Below are 21137 nucleotides of genomic sequence, written 5' to 3' on the forward strand. Positions count from 1 at the left end.
AATAGCAATATCAAGCTATTCACTGTAGCACTATGTTCGTGTTTTTTAATCTTTTTTCTCTCTCTTCTCTCTCCCTCTCCCTCTCCCGCTCACTCTTCCTCTACCTCTTCCTCTTCCTCTTCCTCACATAGGCATTCTTGGTTTTCTGGACAAACCCACCCAATAACCCCTCTTCTCATATTTCCTTCTAGTATCAAATCATTCTTCTTCACCTACACCCCATAAGACTGACCCAATTCCTCAAGACCAAGCTTTTGATTTTCTCATGTTTGTTGCATTAGCTTTCGATTCCATATGGTTTGTGAGTAAGAGAGCTGTCCATTGTAGAGAAAGCACCTAAGCCATTCCCAGCATGAGCACCAAAACAAACAAAAGATCTGAAATCCAGCTCCTAGCTTCAAATTAACCACACCTAAAATCATCCGAAATTCAAACAAAAAATTTCCCAACATGAGCACCAGAACCCACCGTCGCAGATGGGGTTTAGAACCACCATAGGCCGACCGTATCAAATTCTTCTTTCTTCTAGTATCAAATCATTCTTCTATGGCAACGTTGTTTAAGCTCCAAAATTGAAAGTTTTCATGGGTTATGGTGGTTTGGAGGGAGAGAGAGGAGAGGGAAGAGATAATTGCAGAGGTTGGCCATGGGGGGTTTGGGTTGAGGTGGAGGGAGAGAGAGTGAGAGAGAGACAGAAAAGTGAAAAAAAATAAATAAAAAATCAAAAAATCAAAAAGATTAAATAATAATATTTAAAGAAAAGTATATAATGGAATAAAGAAGCTGTTGGAGTTTTTATAAAAAAAAAATGAGTAGCTCAAATCGAGAATAGTGCTTTTTCACTAGGTAAAATACCTAACGCTGCTAGAGATGCTATATGACATTTCCTTCCTTATGCTTAGGAAAAATTTCAAAAAAAACCACAAGAACCTACTCACATCAGATTCTCTACATTTAACCAACCCTCAAGGGTTGCTACAGTATCTAAAAGTAATTCCTTAGAGCACTAGTAGTAGTTTCCCAACCATTTTTCCTACATTTAGGGAATAAAACTACTTTTTGATTCCCTATAAAAAAACATTTCACAATAGATTCCTTAAATCTTCCTTATATTATAAGTTCCTGAGTCAACGCGCCAAAATTAAATTCTCCCTAAGTTTTTTTTTTTTTGAAAATTTACTCCTGGGTTAATCGAAATGCCAAGAAAATCCATACCATTAAAATTTTTTAACTGTCATTAGATTGGTTGAAACACATCGATTTAAAGAAGGCCACATCAGTCTAATTTTTTTATCCTACATGTCCATTATTGACACGTAAGATCAAAACTCACGTGAGGTTTGGCTTACGTGTGGTTTTATTGTTTAAACGCCTAAATTGTAGTCTATCCAAGTAACAAAAAATTCCCCAACGAAACCCACGCTTCCCCGACGCACACACGGACGCACCCACCGAAGCGACAAAACCCACCGGCCACCAATCAGACCAGCGTCCAACACTCAATCTGGTGTCAGATCTCCGACTAGGGTTCCGTGAAATTCAAATTTTTTTATTCAAAAAAATTTGGATTAACGAAGGTATTTTCTAGAATTTTTTTGTTGGTTTTGTTGGTTCAAAGAAATGGAAACATTTTCTTGTAGTTTTAGGAAGCTTTTTATTGTATTGGAAGCTTATTGTAGTTTTAGGAAGCCTTTTCAAAGAACTAGGGTTTCTGCTAGGATTCCGGCTAATCTGAAGGTAATTTCCTGTAATGTTTTTGTGGGTTGTGTTGGATTTAAAATCTCTTTCATTACCATTGGAGTATGTTAAAGAAATTTCGTAAAGGGGGACACAATACAGTCAGTAGTTATAGATCCTAAACAAAAAATATTGAAAAAACGTACTTTTATTTTCTGTATTATTTTGGGTTCTCTTATTTCAATATATGGTGGTTCTACAAATCCTATTATGTTTGTTGAAGGAATGATGCTCAATTACTGCTTGAGATATATGAACCGATGAATTTTTTTAATTTGAGAATTCAAATTCTCTAACTAGAGCTGCTGTGTTTATGTTGATGTTAAGACTAATTATTGTTGCAAGTGTGAAAGAGGTTTCTAACTTGTAAAAAAAAAAAAAAAAATGATGAACAGGAGGAAGAAAATTTTTGGGAAAGGAGACAATGAAGACGAATTCTACACTGGAAAGCTAAAAAATGTTCCTAAATTTTATTTTGTGAAACACATTAGAGTTTTGGCAGATTACTGCTAATGATTTTGGGTTTCATTGTAGAATAAACAGTCAATGTCGTCGACATTTGTAATATCATCAGTCAAAGAGGATATGGAACCTGTGCAGTGTAGGTGTGACCTTACAACCTCAATTATAACATCCACGACTATAAAAAATCCTAGAAGGCGATTCTATGGGTGTGCTATGTATGACCATAAAAAGATACTTAAATTTGCCTAATCTGGTGTTGAGAAATTGTTGTTACTTCGTATTTGTTCATAATTTTAGTATTCATTGTCAAATTTTTTGTGTAATGACAAAAAGTTGGACACTGTTGTTTTTTCTAATGGTATGACGACGAAACCTGTGCTCGTGGACGGGAGGTCCTACCCGGTAGGGTTGGCAATTTAACCCGTGACACGCGAACCTAACACGAACACAACACGTAAAATTCTGGTTAGGGTTGGGCTTAAATGGGTTCGAGTCGTAAATGGGTCGTTTACGACACGTTTAGTAAACGTGTCGTGTCGTGTCAACCCGCCGGGTACGCAGGTTGACACGTTTGACCCCCTTTTTTTTTTCCATTAAACTTTGCCCTTTGATAGTTTGTAACTTTGTAAGTTTTTCCCTTTGATGGTTTGGTTATTGTTTTTGAGGATTTTGTTTAGGAAGTAGAGGAAAGACTGATTAGAGAAAAAAAAACAAAAATAAATAAAAAATAAAAAATAAAATAAAAACAAAAACCATTTTGGTATGGCTATAAAAGGTTAAAAACTATAATGAGTTTACATTCAGGTCGGGTCGGGTCGATCTATAAACAGGTAACACAACACGATTACAACCCATTTAGATAAACAGGTCTGTGTCGTGTTATTCGTTTATAGACAGTTTTATGTTCAGGATGGGGGTTCGACACTTTTAGTTAAACGTGTCGTGTTCGGGTTGGGATTAAACGTGTCGGGTCATAATCAGGTCGGACACGAACCCAACACACAAACACGTTTTGCCAGCCCTACTACCTGAGTTGTATAAACAAGTTAATTCTCTAAATGGTGAAGTGCTGATAAGCACCGAATATTGCACATTCAAGCTCCTTAACTCGCATGTGTTAATTTCTTAACGTTTTTATTTGTTTGATTTTGTGTTGTTTTAGTGTTTTCATGTGTTTAATAAAGATACAAGAAAAACCATTGATTTTGGGCTTAAAACACACTTGAGAGAAGACTTAGCATATGTATTAGTATTTTGATCATAACTATCTGTTCGAGTATTGGATAGAGGTAAAACTAGTGGCATTCGAAAGCTAACTCAAAATAATACAAATCATTGTGAAATACAAATTTCCTAATTTTGACGTTTGCTATGCTAAAATCGCCCCACAAGATAAGATCACAAATCTATCAAGTGCGTAGTGCACCACAAGTGGGATCGAGCGCACCACAGGTGGGATTGAGCGCACTCGTCCTGGAAAGTCCGAAGACAACCCAAATACACCCTGGATAAGGTTTTCGGTCTCCTACTTGGACTAGGAGACTGACCTATGATTTTTTAGGATTCGTAGGGCTTCTAGGACTTGTTTGCTCCATATAAATAGACCTCAAACTTCAAGAGAAAGGTGTGCTTAGTTTTAGATACAAATTATCTTCTTGGAGACTTAAAGAGTTGAAGAGAAGATGAACATGGCAGGAGGCCATTCTAGCACCACCATGAGCGGCTAATTCTGTAATAGGGTGTTGATGTAGCGCTTTCCAAGTAACAATGGTTTAATTGTATTTTAATTTAGGTTTTTCTATATTGATGTACAAATTTAATTGTACTCGCAAGTGCACGAGTCATGTGCAATATAGCGTGTGTGCAAGTGCGAGGTCGATCCACAGGGATTTGTGTTGTGTAAACCAATTTCTATTTAAACCAACTCTATTTTAACCTAGTTCCAAATTTCGTGATTTTTATGCGTGTAAAAATAAAACATAAACTAAAGAAAATGATGAAATAAAATGCTAAAGAACACTAAGGTTTAAGAATTCACTTCGCCAAATCTTAACTCTATATTCTCGTATTTGTTCCTACAATCGACAAACTATTATGCTCAAATTGTTGTTCGATGTTTTACAAATATCTAGTTTAAATCATTCAATGAATCCACCCATTTTTACAAATCACAACAAATATCCGATTTGAAATTAAATCATCGTATGTATCCGTTTGGTTAACGAATCACAACGGATATCCGATTTCAATTGAATGATTTGATGTATCCGAATGATGAAACACATCAAATATCAAACTCCAACACATAACAGTTCATCACATTCAATTAAAAGATATAAATCAACCAATTGAATGAAAATCTACAACATCCTTATTCAAAATCAAAATTGTATAAACAAAATACGAGAATACATGAGTTTGTCAACGACAAAGCTTCATCTTCAACCTTAGTTGAAAGATTTAGCTTCTCATGATAACAAAAACAATCCACAATTCAATTGACATCATGAGAAAATAAAACTTATAATGAAAAAAATGAAGCAAACGCTCCAAAAACAGAGAATACACGAATTTTGACAAAGTACGATGCCCCTGGCTCGTCTCCATACGTTTACAATGGAAAAGAACGATATTTATAAGCTAATTTTAGAGTTTTAGCGCTGCCAGGTCGGCCGAGTGCGCTCGATCGTACTCGTGCAACATCTATGTTGCTGCGCAGGGCGCGAGTGCGCTCGATCGCACTAAATGTGCGCTCGAGCGTACTTCCAGTTGGAATTAGCCTACTGTTATGAAATATGACTTTGTAGATCTTTGAGTTAGCTTTCCAATGACACTAAGATCACCTCACTCCGAGCTATACAACTCAAGATATGGCCTTTTTAGTGGGACTCATCGAGTGCAAATCATCGCTCGATCCCAATTTGCTACCAATGCTCCATGAAGTGTCTTAAGCCCCATAATGAGTTGCAACTATCACCTTAAAGCCGCATTTTTCTCTTAACAGCCTGCAAATCACTAAAACACCAAAACTAACCAAAACATCATAAAATAATAAAGCTAAAGGCTTAGTAAATGCAAATTAAGGGGTCCAAATATGCAATATTTGGCACTCATCATATATGCATGATTGTTGTATAACTATGAGAATTGCTTTTAATGTTTATATTCAATCATTATGAAATTCTTCTCTTGTCTTAAAAAGTCTTTTATATTGATTGAACTCAATCATTCTTATTTTCTGTGATTATATGAATGATTGTTATACAACAGTTTTAATTAACACATGATCAATAGAATTTTATAGGCCATACCTAAGGAAGACGGATTGTACTACACCCTAGTTTAATGTAATTTAGATAGACAGTTCGTTGATTGTGTGTAGCCTGTTAAGGAATTAGATAGTCTATACCTAGGGAAGACGAATCGTACCGCATCTTATTGGTTAGGTGGACAGTCTGTGCCAACCGAAGATGGATTATACTTATTTCTTAAATGATAGTATTTTCTTGACTACTCGAATGAGACAAACCCTATATCATGCATAATATGAATTTTCCTTATTAATTTATGATTGACCATTGTTATAAGGTTAGTGGTGAATTCAACTCCTTATTCTATCTCTCATTACTATCTTTATTTCTATGTCTTTACTTTTATGCATTTAATTTAGTTATAGCTAATCTTGAATTTTTTAAGAAAATCAAATCAAACATCTTTTAATAAAGTTATAGTTAATCTTGAAAAACTTGATAACAACACCCTTACAATCATTGAGGTTCGACACCCTCTCTCTTGCCTTATCCTAGAAGGATTCGTCCTATTGCGAGTGGTAATTTATTATTAATATATTTGTCATCACTTAGAGCCAGATTGAGTATCCAAACATATATGTTGGTTTTTTCGTTAGTGATTTGTGTATTGCTGATTTGTCTAGGGTTGATGGGGCATTGAGGCATAGAAAGGTTGTGTTTGGGGCATTGATACGTAATTTTCAATTGCATATTTTGTATCATCGGATTAGGCAGGCACAAAAAAAATTGTATGACTTTTTCAATTTCTATAATTAAATGTATGTTAGTGTCTGTATTGATTTGAATGTGAGTACGCTATATTTGGTAGTGAATTTGTTACATAACGTGTATGGCAAACTAAATTTGTATATAAGAACTTAGAATAGAGGCATGAATGAATTCATCAACATAACATATTGTGTCAAAATTAGAGATTGCATACATACTCGGGACATTACATAAAATCAACAAAAAATGTTGTAACAAAAGCGCCACCATTGTCATACATTATGGCATATTACATTTATCCACTACAAGCAAAAAATGACGTCTTAAACGAAAGTAATGAGGAATGCGATAAGTGTTTAACACAATGAACTCTAAGTTAGTTAACACGATATCACTAACATCATCTAGGTTAGTTAACACAACATCAGTGCGTAGCACTACATCCTCAGCTCCTTAGTACATGTGTAGCCCTACGTGTACTACCATGCTGAGACGACCCCGCTTCTACTTCCGCCTGTGGTTCATGAAATATTACTTAGTTACTATTACACAACATAGGTATATGAAATATGTATTCTAAAAAGTATCAATTTTACCTGTGACTGAGTTGCCCTACGTGTACGAACACGAGGCTGTGGTGACCCCGCTTCTGCTCCTGCCTGTGGTTCATGTTGGGATCCCTAAAAAGCATTAACCAAACATTAAGACAAAACATTTTTATGCTAAGCAGTCTAGTATTCATATAATCGGACACAAGAATGACCATGACCATGATGTCCACCTCATACTCCAATATTTTTCAATCCATCATACTCCAAAACAGTAACTAATGTATCTAAAAACAACATACACAAACATCTTCCTAAAAACAACATAAACAAACAGGTTTTACATGTGCTTGAGTAGCATCATTTTTTGGTTTATATTTCTTTGGTTTCCCCACATCTTCCGGTCCGGATTCAAAGGTAATTATGCCCTCAACCCCCACAATTTTCACATTTGACAACGTATCCACTACGGGTTAGCTTGTCGGGATTAGTTGACTCATCTGCAGCTTTTCTCCTAGCAATCTTTGGTCTACCAGGAGCCCTTCTAATAATAGGTGTCAGAATTTCATTGCATGGATCATCAGTTAGCCATGTGTTTGGACTTTCCATGCTATAAACTCGAGCTGCATATCCTTGCATGTACTTGTCCATCATGTAATATCCATTCAAATATTCCTCTGATTTTTGCTTATGCATGTAAACTACAGAACAAGCATGTGAGGAAATGATCCCATTCAACTGTCATCTCCCACATGTGATTGTGTGTTGATTTAACCTAACTAAATGCCGTGCATCGTACACGTGGTCGACCTCAAACTCTAATTCATTTTGCCACAGACTGATACAATTTCTTGCATCACTTTTTGACGTCTCCAACTTTTTATGAATCTTTGGACATATTGTGTATTGCGTCAACCGGATTCCATTCTTTTTTTGCTGGAAGCGTGCCATTATCTGCCGATGAATATCTTCAACCATTGTTAGGATGGGCTTACTCCTAGTTTCTTTAATCCAAGCATTAAAGCTCTCAGTCAAGTTATTCAATAACATATCGCTTTTGGTTTGGCAGCTGAAAGTGTGTCTGGACCATGATGCCTTAGGTACACCACTAAGGTAAGCATGTGCACCTTTGTCCATCAACAAGATCTTCTGCATGTGGTGGTCAAAAGCATAAATATTGGATGTCCGTGCAGCCCCCCACAACTCATCCTTAAAAGCTTTCCCCGTGTAGCCTTTCGCTTTGAAGTTTGCATGTAGATGACGAACACAAAAGCGATGCTCAACATGTGGCAACATAGCGTCAATTGCAGTTCCAAGCCCCTACACACATACATTTATGCATTGAATTATTGCTAATGAACATAAACAAATAAAAGAATATAATAAGAACATAAGTAGTTTATTACACCAAATACCTTCTACCTGTCAGACATAATAGTCCACCAAATACCACATACAACTGCAGTTCCAAGCCACGACTCTCTTGTCTCTGCCTCGACCATAGCAAATGCAGTGGGGAACATGTCGTCGTTGTCATCCTTGCCTATAGCACACAATAATTGCCCCCCATATTCCCCCTTCAGATGACAAGCATCTAAAAAAATTATGGCCCGACAACCATACTTGAACCCCTTCTTGTACGCATCAAGGCAAATATACATCTTTTGGAAGAATGCTCAATTTCTCTGAACGTAAGCACTACTACTAGGATTGGTGCTAAATAGTGCTGACACATATCTCCTTGTGAGGCGATATTGCTTAGAATGGCTACCAAAAAGTTGATGCAATGCCTCTTTCTTCGCTTTATAGCAACGAGCAATGAGAACATCTATGTTAAGAAGGGTGTTTGGCAAACGACATGCTTTTACACGTCACTATTCTCCTATGGGTTGGCGCCTCTTCATCAAGTACGACTTGTGGTTGAACAGACTGAACCTGTGAGTAATAGCCGGTTTGAAAAATTAAAGGACACCTTATTCCTATTTTACCCCTTCGAAACACCTTACACAAATGTATCCAATTTCCCCCCCCCCCCCCCCCCCCCCCGTCTCACACTACCCCTCTTCCTCAGCGAGAAACTTCTTCCCAGCGAGAAACCTCTTCCTCCTCCTTGCACCGAGTCGTCTCAATGTTCCTGTAATTAACAAGAACAAATCATCCATCCATCTCCTTCCTCTTTCCGACATTCTCTGTCTCGGCATATAGGAGGATCAACAGGGAAAGGGAATCAGCCGCACCTTCATCGGCTTGGTGAATGGGCTGGGTTCTGTATTTGAACCCGTGCGCTGCTGGTGAGTAAAAACCTCTGTTCTCTATTCTTCGCACTCCAGTTGGTTGTACTCTTCGGGCTGAAAAACCGATTGGATCTATTTTTCTAATATGCCTCAGGACAGTACAAGACAAGCACAGATACATCCCCGGACTAGATCGACAACCAAGGTGAGTGTGTTAAACTTCCTTTGTTTTTTTTAAGCTTGTTTTTTTTCTGTCTTGTGTGTTGTGTGTAGCGAGTGCTGCACAAACCATTCAAAAAACCATAAAACCCAAAAAAAAAAAAAAAAAAAATTCAAAATGCTGGTTGACATCTAAAAAATTAAGCAAACCTTGATTTTCGATATTGATCGGGGAGAACGAATATGCAAGGACCGAATATGGAAGAACGAATGAAGGAGTAGGGACTTTGCAATTTGCTGGAAGAAGAAATGATGACTATTGGCTTTTCTATCTCTCATAAGGGCATAATTGTTTTTTAACAAAACTTGGCTTGTCACATACACGGTTAACCCATGATGAATTGCAGCGTGCTCAGATGTATCTAATCGAGGAACAGTATCGTGGGAAGTTGGGGAATGTGCTGCAACTTAACAAACGAGGCCAAGGTCTCTCTTCACCCTCTGTTGCAATGCATACGGGGTCCATGTGGGATCATCCTTGAAGTCTTTCTTATACGTACGAACAAGATAGTCGACATTGCATCTAGTGTTTTCGTATTGATTACCATAAATATGAATCGGGTAGAAAGTTTTAATTTGTATACAAGTCCTCGTAGCATCAATAGAGGCATGAATCCTCCATGCGCAATGCTTTGCTCTACAGACTACACTAACTCTACTAGTGGCATTGTGTTTGTAGTGGTAATCGAACCCCTTCTACACATCATAAGTCTTCAGTGCCCTCTTGAAGGAATATATATCTACAAACTGATCCCCAGCTTCAAACGTTACTGGAATTTTCAAGTCATGTTTCTCATTGAACTGCCTATACCGCTTTTTCTTTCCAACACCGTAAGAATCACTTCCTTGGGAACTTGCAAGACCATCACTTGAATCATCAGATTCCTAATCCCCAATCTCGGCTCTCGTCTCACTTAAGTTACAGTCAACATTGTCCCACCAGTTGACCATTCCATCCTTTTCTTTATTGACCTCATCAGCATTGTAGAATAGGTCTTCATTCTCGCCATCAGTTATTTCGAAGTCACTCAACAGCTCCTTGATGATTTCATTAATAACCTGAACCACTTCAGTCTTCCGTAGCCTACCACGTTTTTTTGTTTTTTCTACCTGTTTTGGGCACAGTGTCCACACCAATATTAACATTGTCCTTCACACCAACATTAATATTGTCCTCCGCACTGACATTAGCATTGTCGTCTTCATCTTGCAAAACAAGTTGAGCATCTCGTGTTTTTCTTCTTATTCTTCTTACTGAAAAGTAAAAAAGAACAAAATGATCAACAACCACCACAATTCAAATGAACAACAACAACAAACATAATAGCCATATATATATAACTACTACTACCAAAAACCGAAAAAAAAAAAAAAAAAAAAAAAAAAAAAAAACATATAATCTAGTGTACCTCCTATTGTGGAGGTCTTTTGCTTGGCTGGAGTCCTACCAAAAGTTGCCTTCCTTCCTCTTCTTGAAATATATATATATATATATATATATATATATATATATATATATATATATATATATATATTGTATTCACTAAGCATTCACAATTTTAAAGAATAAACTAAACATTAATTAAATTAAAAGAATAGAATGTAACCTCCTCTACTAGTGGTCGCTTGCTTGCTTGCTTGGGGATGCACTTGCGGTATAGGTCCTTTGCTTGGTTGGAGTCCTAATAGCAGTTACTTTCCTTTCTCTTCTTGAAAAAAAAAATTAAAACAATTAAAACAAATTGTATTGATTAACCTAATCTCAATTTAAAAGAATAAACTAAATATAAATAAAATGAAAAGAATAGAATCATGTGTACCTTCTCAGCTGGTGGCTGATTGCTCGCTTGGAGATGCACAGTCAGCGGCGATCCTTTTCTTGGATGGTGTAACCGTACGGGTAGCCATAGTTTTAACCCGTGGACTTTTACAGTTTCTTGATTGAGAATTTTCATATTCTTCATCTTGTCCTTCTCCATCTCCATCTTCATGAGTAGCCTTAGGTATTTCATCCACCCACCACCCCCTTCTCCATCTTGTGCTTCACGAGCTTGAAGAAATAAATGTTCATCTACCATTACAGCATCTCCCACCATATATTCAACATATAAATAAACATCTTCTGATTTGTAACTACCAACAATGTTTGAAAAATCTACAACGTCTACATCACTATTCAAAGGTATCACTTGGTCATGATTGTTACCAACGTTATGCCGGCATATAAAGTCGTTCAAGTATTCTAAATCACGAACCAGCTCTTTAACTTCCCACAGACTAAATAAGTCAACATCATACCCATTTACTTGATGGACGTCACCACCAACGTACGTAAATAGGGTATGGTGCATTATCCCACCACGGTAAATGTTTATATTGACAACCATATTTGTGAACATATGAAAGAGTGTAAGAAAAAAAAAATGTCTAGAATGTACTTAATGGTATCAGAGAATAAAAAAGCATATGGACAAAAATGTAGACTCTTTTATGTCTAGTTTTCCTAAAAAAAAAAAAAAAAAAAAAAACTACCCCAATTATTACATTAACACCTTTCACTTGGGAGTTAAATCTCCAATAAGATTTTTTTAAAATAATAATAATAATAATAATAAAACTAAAATTAAAATTAAAATTAAAAAAAAAAAAAAAAAAAACCAAATTACTTGCCACAAAATTACTAATCATAGTAAAAATCATATTACGGCTTATATAATCAAAGGAATACTCGGCTAGAGAGAGTGGAGTTGGTGCACTTATGTGCACTATATATTTTCAAAACTGCATGAAAATTTGCATGTATATGTTTTCTCTATGTGTATTGAAACGTGATAAATAGTGGGCAATCACCCAATCCATGTGCCACAAATACCAAACTACCATACCTTCTTGTTGTAATTACTCCCAACCCTTTCTATGACCCACAACCAATTGTCAAAGGACAAAAATAAAACATACCTTCTGCCTATTATGGACAAAGCCATTAAGCCTAAAAAAGTTCACAATTAATAATGAAATAAAGTACCATCTTGTCTCATTTTAGGACCACAACAATATGGACCACAACCAAAATGTTCCAGAGCCATAACCAAAAAATTTCATGACGACACCCACTGCCAATCCTTAGCAATAAAATATATATATATAAGATTCCAATATAACAATGCAATAAATTATATATAAATTCAACACAGATTCGACAAAAAGCTTGGGGATGGGGGTTTCGACAATAAGCTTCCAATACAACAAAAAGCTTCCTAAAACTACAAGAAAAGGCTTCCATTTCTTTGAACCAACAAAACCCACAAAAAATTCCAGAAAATACCTTAGCCGGAGATCCAAAATTTTTTGAATAAAAAAATTTGAATTTCCCGGAACCCTAGCCACAGATCTGACGCCGGACGGAGTGACGCCGGACTGAGTGTTGGACGTCGGACTGATTGGTGACCGGTGGGTTCTGTCGCGCCGGTGGGTGCGTCGGTGGGTCTCCGTGGGTGCATTGGGGAAGAGTGGGTTTTGTCAGGGAATTTTTTGTTACCTCGATAGACTTCACAATTTGGGGGTTTAAACAATAAAACCCCCAAGTCAGCCAAAACGATGAGTTTTGATCCTACGTGTCAACAGTGGACACATAGGATCAAAAAATTAGACTGATGTGGCCTTCATTAAAACGGTGCGTTTCAACCAATCTAACTGTGGTTAAAAAATTTTAACGGTAAGAATTTTCTTGGCATTTTGATTGACACAGAAAGTAAATTTTCAAAAAAAAAAAAAAAAACTTAGGAATAATTTAATATTGGCACTTAGGGACTTATAATATATTTACCCTTAAAATAATATTTATTTACTTTTACTTTTCCTTTCTTTTTATTCTAGAAAAATCGTGTCTTTTCTCCCCATCACTCTCTTTTCTGTCTCACCCTTCGTGGCTTCTCTCTCTCTCATCTCCTCTCTGAATCTTTCTTCTTTATCTCTCAATCGTCTTCTCTCTCGTCTCCGTCTCTGAATTTCTGTCTCTCATCTCTGTCTCTCAATCTCGTCTCCGTTGATTTCTAGGTTCATGTTCTTTATTTGTTTGTTGATTTATGGGTACTATTTTTTGTTTGGTGAAATATCCACACATCCAAGAGAAGCTTTTGGCAGAGATTAAAGGAGTCGTTGTGGGGGATGGAGGGAAGGAGGTGAAGGAGGAGGATTTGCACAAGTTGCCATATTTAAAGGCAGTAATTTTGGAGGGTTTAAGACGGCACCCACCTGCGCATTTCGTGTTGCCACACGCAGTGACAGAGGAGGATTTGTCCTGCGTCTGGTTTGGCAATGCTTCATTTGGAGTATTTTGTAGCCAATTTGGTATGGAATTTCGAGTGGAAGGCCGTGGATGGAGATTTTGTGGATTTGTGATTTATGTTTTTTGAGGATTTTGTGTTTCATCGTTTTGAAGATTTTGGTCTTCCATTTTTTGTTTGTTCGGTCCCATTCTTGACTGAGAATGGGAGAGGAGAAAACATGAGTCACAGAGAGAGAGAGCGACGGAGAGGGGAGATGGGAGTGCTATGAAGAAGAGGAGAGGGAGAGAGAGAGGAGCGACAGAGAGGGGAGCTGTGAAGAATAGGAGGAAAAGATTGGGAAACGTGAGAGGAGAGAGGAGAGACTCCATGTGTTATTTTAGGATTAAAATAATGCATTTGGTAGTTACTATATTGTCCACTGCATCGGAAAACATTGTAGATTCCTTTTGGTTTAGGTTAAATTTAGGGCTTCTGATGTGAATACATTTTTGTGGTTTTTTTTAGATTTTCCCTAAACAAAGGGAACGGAATGAGTTTTAGGGTGTTTACTGCTAGTGCTCACTAGCAGCAGTTTTCCTTTGATTTTCCATAAGTTTAAGACACAAAACTATTTTTTGCTTTCCTATGAAAATATATTTCACAATGAGTAATGCTATAAGTCTTCTTAGAGTCATTCCAAATGTGATGTGACTTTTAAAATCACCAATAGATCAAAAGTCTCAAAAGTCAATAAATCACATCTCAAATTAAACGGTGATTTTAAAAGTCATATCACATTTGAGATAACTCTAGGAGGACTCTAAAAAGACTTATAACATTACTCTTTTACAATAGCTTCCCTTACCTTTTCTATATTATTAAAATTGGGAAAATACATTTTACCCCCTAAACTATCCACTCATTTGCACTTTTAATCCCAATATTTAAAAAGTGACACTTTACCCCACCCAACTTCCAAATTGTTGCAATTCGACCATTCTGACTTTTTTTTTTTTTCCAAAATGCCCTCATTCCAAGTTTTAAAAAAAGAAATTAAAAAAATTAAGGGGTGACCAACCACCCCAGTTGGGCCTGGGGGTGGCTTCGGCCACCCCTTAATTTTTAATTTTTAATTTTTTTAATTTTTTTTTTTTAACTTGGGATGGGGGCATTTTGGGAAAAAAAAAAAAAAAAAAAAAAAAAAAAAAAAAAGGTCAAAATGGTTGAATTGCAACAATTTGGAAGTTTTTTTGGGGTAAAGTGTCACTTTTTAAATATTATGGTTAAAAGTGCAAATGGGTGGATAGTTCAAGAGGTAAAGTGTATTTTCCTCTATTAAAATATTATTTCTTTACAAAATACAAGTCTTTTACCTACCCTCACTTATTTCACAAAATCCCTAATTAAAGACAAAAAGATGAAAGAGGAGAGAAGAAAGAAAAAAGTTTATATTAAAATAATGTATAAGGAACCACTTTTGATTCCCTACACATTGCGAAACACTGTAGTAACCCTTGAGATTTGGTTAAATATAGGGAATCTGATGTAAGTAGATTTTTGTGATTTTTTTGAAATTTTTCCTAAACATAAGGAAGGGAATGACATATAGGGCATCTGTTAGTGCTCTAACATTATTTTAATATAAACATTTATCTTTCATCTTTCCTATTCATCTTTTTGTCTTTAATTGGAATTTTGTGAAAAAAAAAAATTTTTTTAAAAAAAAAAAAAAAAAAAAAAGTAGGTAGGGAACTTGTGTTTTGTAAAGAAATAATATTTTAATGGTAAAGGAAAAAGTAAGAGAAGTTACTGTGAAATATATTTTGATAGGGAAACAAAAAGTAGTTTTATTTTCTAAACTTAGGAAAAATCAAAGGAAAGTTGTTGCTAGTACTTTTAGAGTTTAATTTTTATCATAGGTACATAAAGACGGAGATAGTACCTCCATCTAATTTCAGTCCAAAATTTGACGAAAATTCACGTCAGCACTCCTAAAAACTCGACATGTGTCCATATACCTAATTAAAAATTAAAAATAATTTTTTTAAAAAAAATTAAAAACATTAAAAAAATTAAATTAAAATTTTTTTTTTTTAAAAAAAATAATAATAAATAGGGTTAGCCCTTAGAAGTAGCCGAACTACACCCAGACCGGCCGGTCTAGGTTGGCCGAAACCACCCCAAGCCAAACAGGGGTGGCCCAATAGCCTTAGGGATGGTCTTGGCGAGGCCACCCCCATTTTGCAACTTGGGGGTGGTTCGACCACCCCCAAAACGGCCAAGGGTGGCTTCCGGCCACCCGTTTTCCTCTCCATTTTTTTAAAAAAAATTTAATTTACTTTTTTAATGTTTTTAATATTTTTAATTTTAAAAAATATATTTTTATTTTTAATTAGATATATGAACACATGTCGAGTTTTTAGAGGCGCTAACATGAATTTTCATCAAATTTTGGACGGAAGTTAGACAAAGATACTATCTCCGTCTTTATATATACCCGAGATACTTCCTATGATAAAATTTAAACCCAAGGAGTAAAAAATAAAGTTGTTAAACTACAAGGAGGCAAAAATGTATTTAACCCTAAATTTTATTAATAATTTTCAAATAATAAATACTTAAAATTTCAAATATATATATATATATGGTGTTTATTAGCATAAATTATTACGTTGAATCACGTAAATTATAGTATTTTATGTGATTAGGTTTTTTATTTAAATCTTTGTAATTGAGAATTTTAATTATCGAAATAAATCGGGTCTAGTTTTATATTTTATATATTTTGTCTCCAATTTATTTGCAACCCTTCAGAATTCAGATATCATATCACCCACGCGTCGTTGTGGCGCCAAACCATAGGAGTGAAGCTGAACCGCCAAGCCTTATCGTCTCAGTGATGTCGTTAGCCATGGCTTCTTCTTCCCTCTCCAAGCCTGCCTTCACTGCCACCTATGAACTTCACTACGCAAAAGGCTCCAAAATCGTCCACCAGAAATGGCGAATCAGAGCCTCCTCTGCCGCCCCTGGAGTCGACCTCAAGACTCTCGAATCCGCCATTGCAAAGGTTCTTTTCCTCTTCAATTTCAACTCCTACAAATTTTTCTGAATAAATGTGTTGGACTTGATGCTGTTGTGTGCACTTTGAAATGTTTCCAAGAAATGGTAATTGTTCATCAATGGTTTCTTCTCAAAGTTGTTCGTCATTTACAAACCTCCCTTCAAACAGATACTAGGGTTCATGGATATTGTTTTCTGAAGCTTTAGAGGGTATCTACGTCTGAGCTTATTGGAAAAGCAAACAATATGTTATCCATTTGACAAACGGCTCTGGCATAAATGGCTGTCTTTTTTCCACATGGGATATTTCATAGTCTGCAGGCTTTGATCAGATATATATGTCTGGATCTTTCCCCTTCATTATAATATAGGAAATCTTTTTGCCTGCTGTGGTGCTTCCTACATACAACATCTATGTTTATTTATTTTTTGTTTTCATAGACCTACATTTCCCAAGAAACCTTAAAAATCCAAAAATCTTTCTTTGTTGTCTGGGATAAAGATCCAAGACAAAGCATGGGCAGATAAAGATCCACCACAATTATTAATTCAAATTGTTAGCAATTTGGGCAGATAATGTGAGAGACTCTATATGAGACCCACATGGCCGAGTAAGTGGCCGGGCAGGCCAAAATTTATTTGGAGAGATGGGTCTCGTTTAGAATCTCTCTCATTACTTGTTTAAATTACTAACAATTTAGACAGGTAATTACTGTGGATTCCAATCTGCACGGGTACTACCCCAAAAGGCAGTACCAAGATGAATAACGGGGGCTAAAGGGGTAGGATCTAAACTTGGCTGACTCTTCCTGAGATGCTTTAACTTCAAGCCAATAAGTTAATCTGCCTAAGCCCTTGGGGTTTTAAAAGATCCGGAACTATTAGGAGTTTATTCATGTTGAAAAGAAAATCTTATTATTAGGGAGATAGAGGGAGATGGTGATTGAGTTAAGAACCGATTTCAAATGATCAAGGATCTGGTGTCTACTAAGTTTTGAGAGGATAGATGTTTGCAGAGCAAAAATATAATGACGATGGGGGAATAACAGTCTAAAGGATTATGTGTATTACAAGATGGACAACAGCAACATAGGTAATTGAAAAGATACATCCATTGGACTTTGATATCAACCTTTTGGAACCGAGACAAACAAGTGAGAGGATAGGATATAGAATCAAAGCTACTTGCAGAAATTTTCATCCTTTTCTTTCATTCTTTCCATGTTCTGTAAAGTATGGTACTCTGCATGAATAATTTACTAGCGTAAAGGATTTTCATACTTCATTGGATCTTCACCATCAGGAGTATGGGTTCCAAGGAGAAGTGCTGCTTGTTGGATTGGTTATCCACTTGCTTCTCAACAGACAAAATCCAGTGTTTATCTCTAATACTTGTAAAACATAAGCACATTGGCATGCTAGGTATCTTGACATGCTTGCCAATTCAGATGAACTTTGTTTTAATTGTTTTAGAGTCATTCCTGTAACTATTGCTAATTGACATATACTTTTGCTGCAGAAAGATAGTAATGCTGTTAAAGACGCACTTGATCAGCTGAATGAAATTGGTTGGGCCAAGAGATGGAGTTCTCAGCCATATGTCTCGCGTCGTATGGTCAGTCTCCATTACAAGTATGCAGTTCTTGGGAGTGGTACTCAAAACATTAGCCACATCTACAAAACCATGCATACATGTATATGAACAACATATATCTGTTCACTGCTTTGAGTTCTTCATTATATCTTACTTTGCTAGATTAAATAGTTTGACCATTTTAAAATTTATGCACCAGACATCTCTTCGGGAGCTGACAACCCTTGGAATGAAAAATGCAGAGAACCTTGCAATCCCGAGTGTCAGAAATGATGTAAGTACATATAATACTCGCATTCTAGTTGTGTCCATTGCAATCCCAAGTGTCAGAAATGATGAAAGCTTTTCTGAACTGTGACCTTTTCTTCTTTTCTTCCCTTCTTTCCCATAGCCAATGGAGCTTCTTTGAGGTAGTGAAATGTTATAAAGAAATTAGAATTTCAAGAAACATTGGGTGCAAATTCTTCTTGTTTGCACAGTAACAGCATTGGTTCATGCTTCCTATTTCATAAAAATTAACTTTCAATGATACAGGCAGCTTTTCTTTTCACAGTGGTGGGCACAACAGGATTTTTAGGCGTTCTTGCTGGTCAGCTTCCTGGGGTAACTTTCATTACATCCCATTTTCTCTGTATGTATGCACATAAGATGTTATACCATCTTAAACAGTATGATTGGGAGGGCGCATTCATGTTCTATTATTGTGCAATATTCACACACACACACACACAAAGACATGTCTGAAAGAAGTAATCTCTATACTTGATTTTACTTCAAGCCGTTTCAATTTGTCTGGAATTCTCACTAGAGAATGAGGCTAATATTTACATAAATTACATCAACACGATTGTGCATGACATACTATTCATTTCTCTTCTGTTATTTTGAGAATGTTCCCCAGGGTATTTAGAGTCATCTTAGAAATTGGCATCTATTAAGTCAAAATTTAGAGTTATCTTAGAAATAATATCTACAGAAAGGGGGAGTGGGGAAAACCCTACATTCCAACCCAAAAAATAAGAAATAAAAGCAAACTAGAGAGCTGCATTGTTTTTCACTCACTGTCCTGCAGCCCTTCAAGTATGGCTTTTTGTCTGCGTGCCACAACCTATAATCTGAAAGTAAATTTCACGACTGAAAATGCAATGGGTTCTCTTTCCTTTTGCATCATTTATCAGCTTTATTATTACTTCTTCTTCTTAAACATCTATTGGTACATTTGATGTTCTAAATTACAGCCCATCCAAATGAAACCTTCCTATAGGTGATATGTTTCTCTTGTCATGCCCATCATGATTGTAGATTTTTTTTGGTTCTTTAAGTCGTCTTCTTTTTTTTTTTTTTTTTTTTTGAATCTTTCCAATTTATTGATGCAATGATTTTGTATAAATTGTTAGGAAAAAAATGGAAGAATTCTGGCTTTCACTGACGTCTTTGGCTCATAACATACCTGTAGGACTGGGGCTTCTTTGTGCCTTACTTAATTGGGAGCATATCTTTAGTGGTTTTGGCCGTGGGAAGCATTTCCCCTGGGTAAGAAATAGCTTTAGATGGACTATAATTTTCATCATATTTTATATTAAGTGTTAATGTAGGTGAAGTCATTTAGATAGTACCTTTTGTAGTTGAAACTTAAAGTTTAACTCATGGATGCTTGCATCAACAAAAAAATGATGTTATTACCTCTATTATAGGCTTCTTCAGGCTGCAATTGGTAGCTTTTCATCATTTTTTCCTGACTATCAAGAGAGGATCACTAGTCATGAAGCAGCTCATTTTTTAGGTACTCTCATCATTGAATTGTGCATACCAAGCATAAGATGCATCTAATTATCAATCTGATGGATAATGTTCTCTCCAAATCTTAGTTGCTTATTTGCTTGGCCTCCCTATTCTGGGCTACTCACTGGATATTGGAAAAGAGCATGTCAATCTCATTGATGAAAGGCTGGAAAAGATGATATACAGTGGGCAGCTTGATTCTAAGGAACTAGACAGGTATTTGTATAGATTCATAGCTTGTGAATGGTAATAGATATGACTTGGTATAGAAGAAATAAACTGCAATAGCTTTTCCCAGGTTGGCAGTAGTAGCAATGGCTGGACTGGCAGCAGAAGGTCTGAAATATGACAAAGTGGTTGGTCAATCTGCTGATCTTTTCACCCTTCAGGTTTATGACTAATATTTCCCTAAGATTTAAGGTTTTTTTTTTTTTTTTTTTTCTCCAAATGGTTCTTGATTGATAATCATAACTCATAAGATTGCTTTTTCTTTTATTCTCTATAGAGATTAATTAACAGAAGCAAGCCACAGATTAGCAAAGAACAGCAACAGAATCTTACTAGATGGGCTGTAAGTTCCTAACATGAGTTTTATCCAGTTTCACTGAAATCTTGGATGGTTATTTTCGATAATTGAATGCTGATGCTGGGGAAAGCTCTGCAGGTTTTGTTTGCTGGATCCCTCTTAAAAAACAACAAGGTGACTCATGAAGCCCTAATGACAGCCATGTCAAATAAGGCAACTGTACTGGAGTGCATAGAAGCAATTGAGAAAGCTGCATAGTTCTAAGATCAGAATCCTTTTGAAGATTCACTTTTGGATCATACTTGAAGTTCTGAAATGTAGCTCGATCATTCTTGCCCCTATATAACTCTTGCACTAGTGGCAATCTAGATGATTTTCATTAGTACATTTGCCTGCTAGGCTACAGGATATTCATTCTCTGTGGAGAGAAAATATATGAATCTCTTGTAACTGTACATTTTCCATGATAATCTGGAAACAATGGTTGTGAGAAAAAAAAACAAACAAATCAGTTTTTTGCTTAGCAAAGAACTCTAGCTCTCTTTTTCCTTTGTTTCTTTCTTTCCTTCCCTTTTTCTTTTGATGAATGGATTTCTAGTTTCATCAGTTGACAAACTTAATGCAAATGCCGTAGGCTGAAACATTAGTCAAATTTTGATGGTGCATTGGTGCTGTTACAGTTTCA

The 21137-nt window shown here is 36.1% G+C and overlaps 2 protein-coding genes across 2 annotated transcripts; one reads left to right on the forward strand and one right to left on the reverse strand.

Annotated features, from left to right (window-relative positions):
* Nucleotides 1-89: 89 nt before the first annotated feature.
* Nucleotides 90-8430, reverse strand: LOC132164938 (uncharacterized). Its single transcript, XM_088511584.1, has 7 exons — nt 8227-8430; nt 7609-8089; nt 7229-7470; nt 7072-7083; nt 6818-6901; nt 6682-6735; nt 90-212 (listed from the first exon to the last, which is right to left on the reverse strand). The coding sequence occupies exons 1-7, from the start codon at nt 8428-8430 to the stop codon at nt 90-92; spliced, it is 1200 nt and encodes a 399-aa protein (XP_088367710.1).
* A 7893-nt stretch (nt 8431-16323) lies between these two features.
* On the forward strand, nt 16324-20905 carry LOC148583146 (uncharacterized). The gene is made up of 10 exons (XM_088511826.1): nt 16324-16557; nt 18070-18165; nt 18344-18418; nt 18679-18747; nt 19601-19677; nt 19839-19927; nt 20013-20142; nt 20225-20315; nt 20432-20497; nt 20591-20905. The coding sequence occupies exons 1-10, from the start codon at nt 16390-16392 to the stop codon at nt 20708-20710; spliced, it is 981 nt and encodes a 326-aa protein (XP_088367952.1). The 5' UTR covers nt 16324-16389; the 3' UTR covers nt 20711-20905.
* Nucleotides 20906-21137: the final 232 nt, after the last annotated feature.

The sequence above is a fragment of the Corylus avellana genome, chromosome 11 (genome assembly GCF_965113065.1).
Source record: "Corylus avellana chromosome 11, dhCorAvel1.hap1.2, whole genome shotgun sequence".
NCBI classification, from domain to species: domain Eukaryota; kingdom Viridiplantae; phylum Streptophyta; class Magnoliopsida; order Fagales; family Betulaceae; genus Corylus; species Corylus avellana.

Excerpts from the sequence above, each read along its gene's own strand:
- LOC132164938 (XM_088511584.1), bottom strand. The coding sequence starts at position 8,430 with ATGTATATTTGCCTTGATGCGTACAAGAAGGGGTTCAAGTATGGTTGT. Across the intron at positions 8,090-8,226 it reads CGTGGCTTGGAACTGCAGTT|GGGCTTGGAACTGCAATTGA; the intron begins GTATGTGGTATT and ends GTATGTGTGTAG. Across the intron at positions 213-6,681 it reads GTACACGTAGGGCTACACAT|GTGAAGAAGAATGATTTGAT; the intron begins GTACTAAGGAGC and ends TATGGGGTGTAG.
- LOC148583146 (XM_088511826.1), top strand. The coding sequence starts at position 16,390 with ATGTCGTTAGCCATGGCTTCTTCTTCCCTCTCCAAGCCTGCCTTCACT. Across the intron at positions 19,928-20,012 it reads TGAAGCAGCTCATTTTTTAG|TTGCTTATTTGCTTGGCCTC; the intron begins GTACTCTCATCA and ends TCCAAATCTTAG. Across the intron at positions 20,498-20,590 it reads AGAATCTTACTAGATGGGCT|GTTTTGTTTGCTGGATCCCT; the intron begins GTAAGTTCCTAA and ends AAAGCTCTGCAG.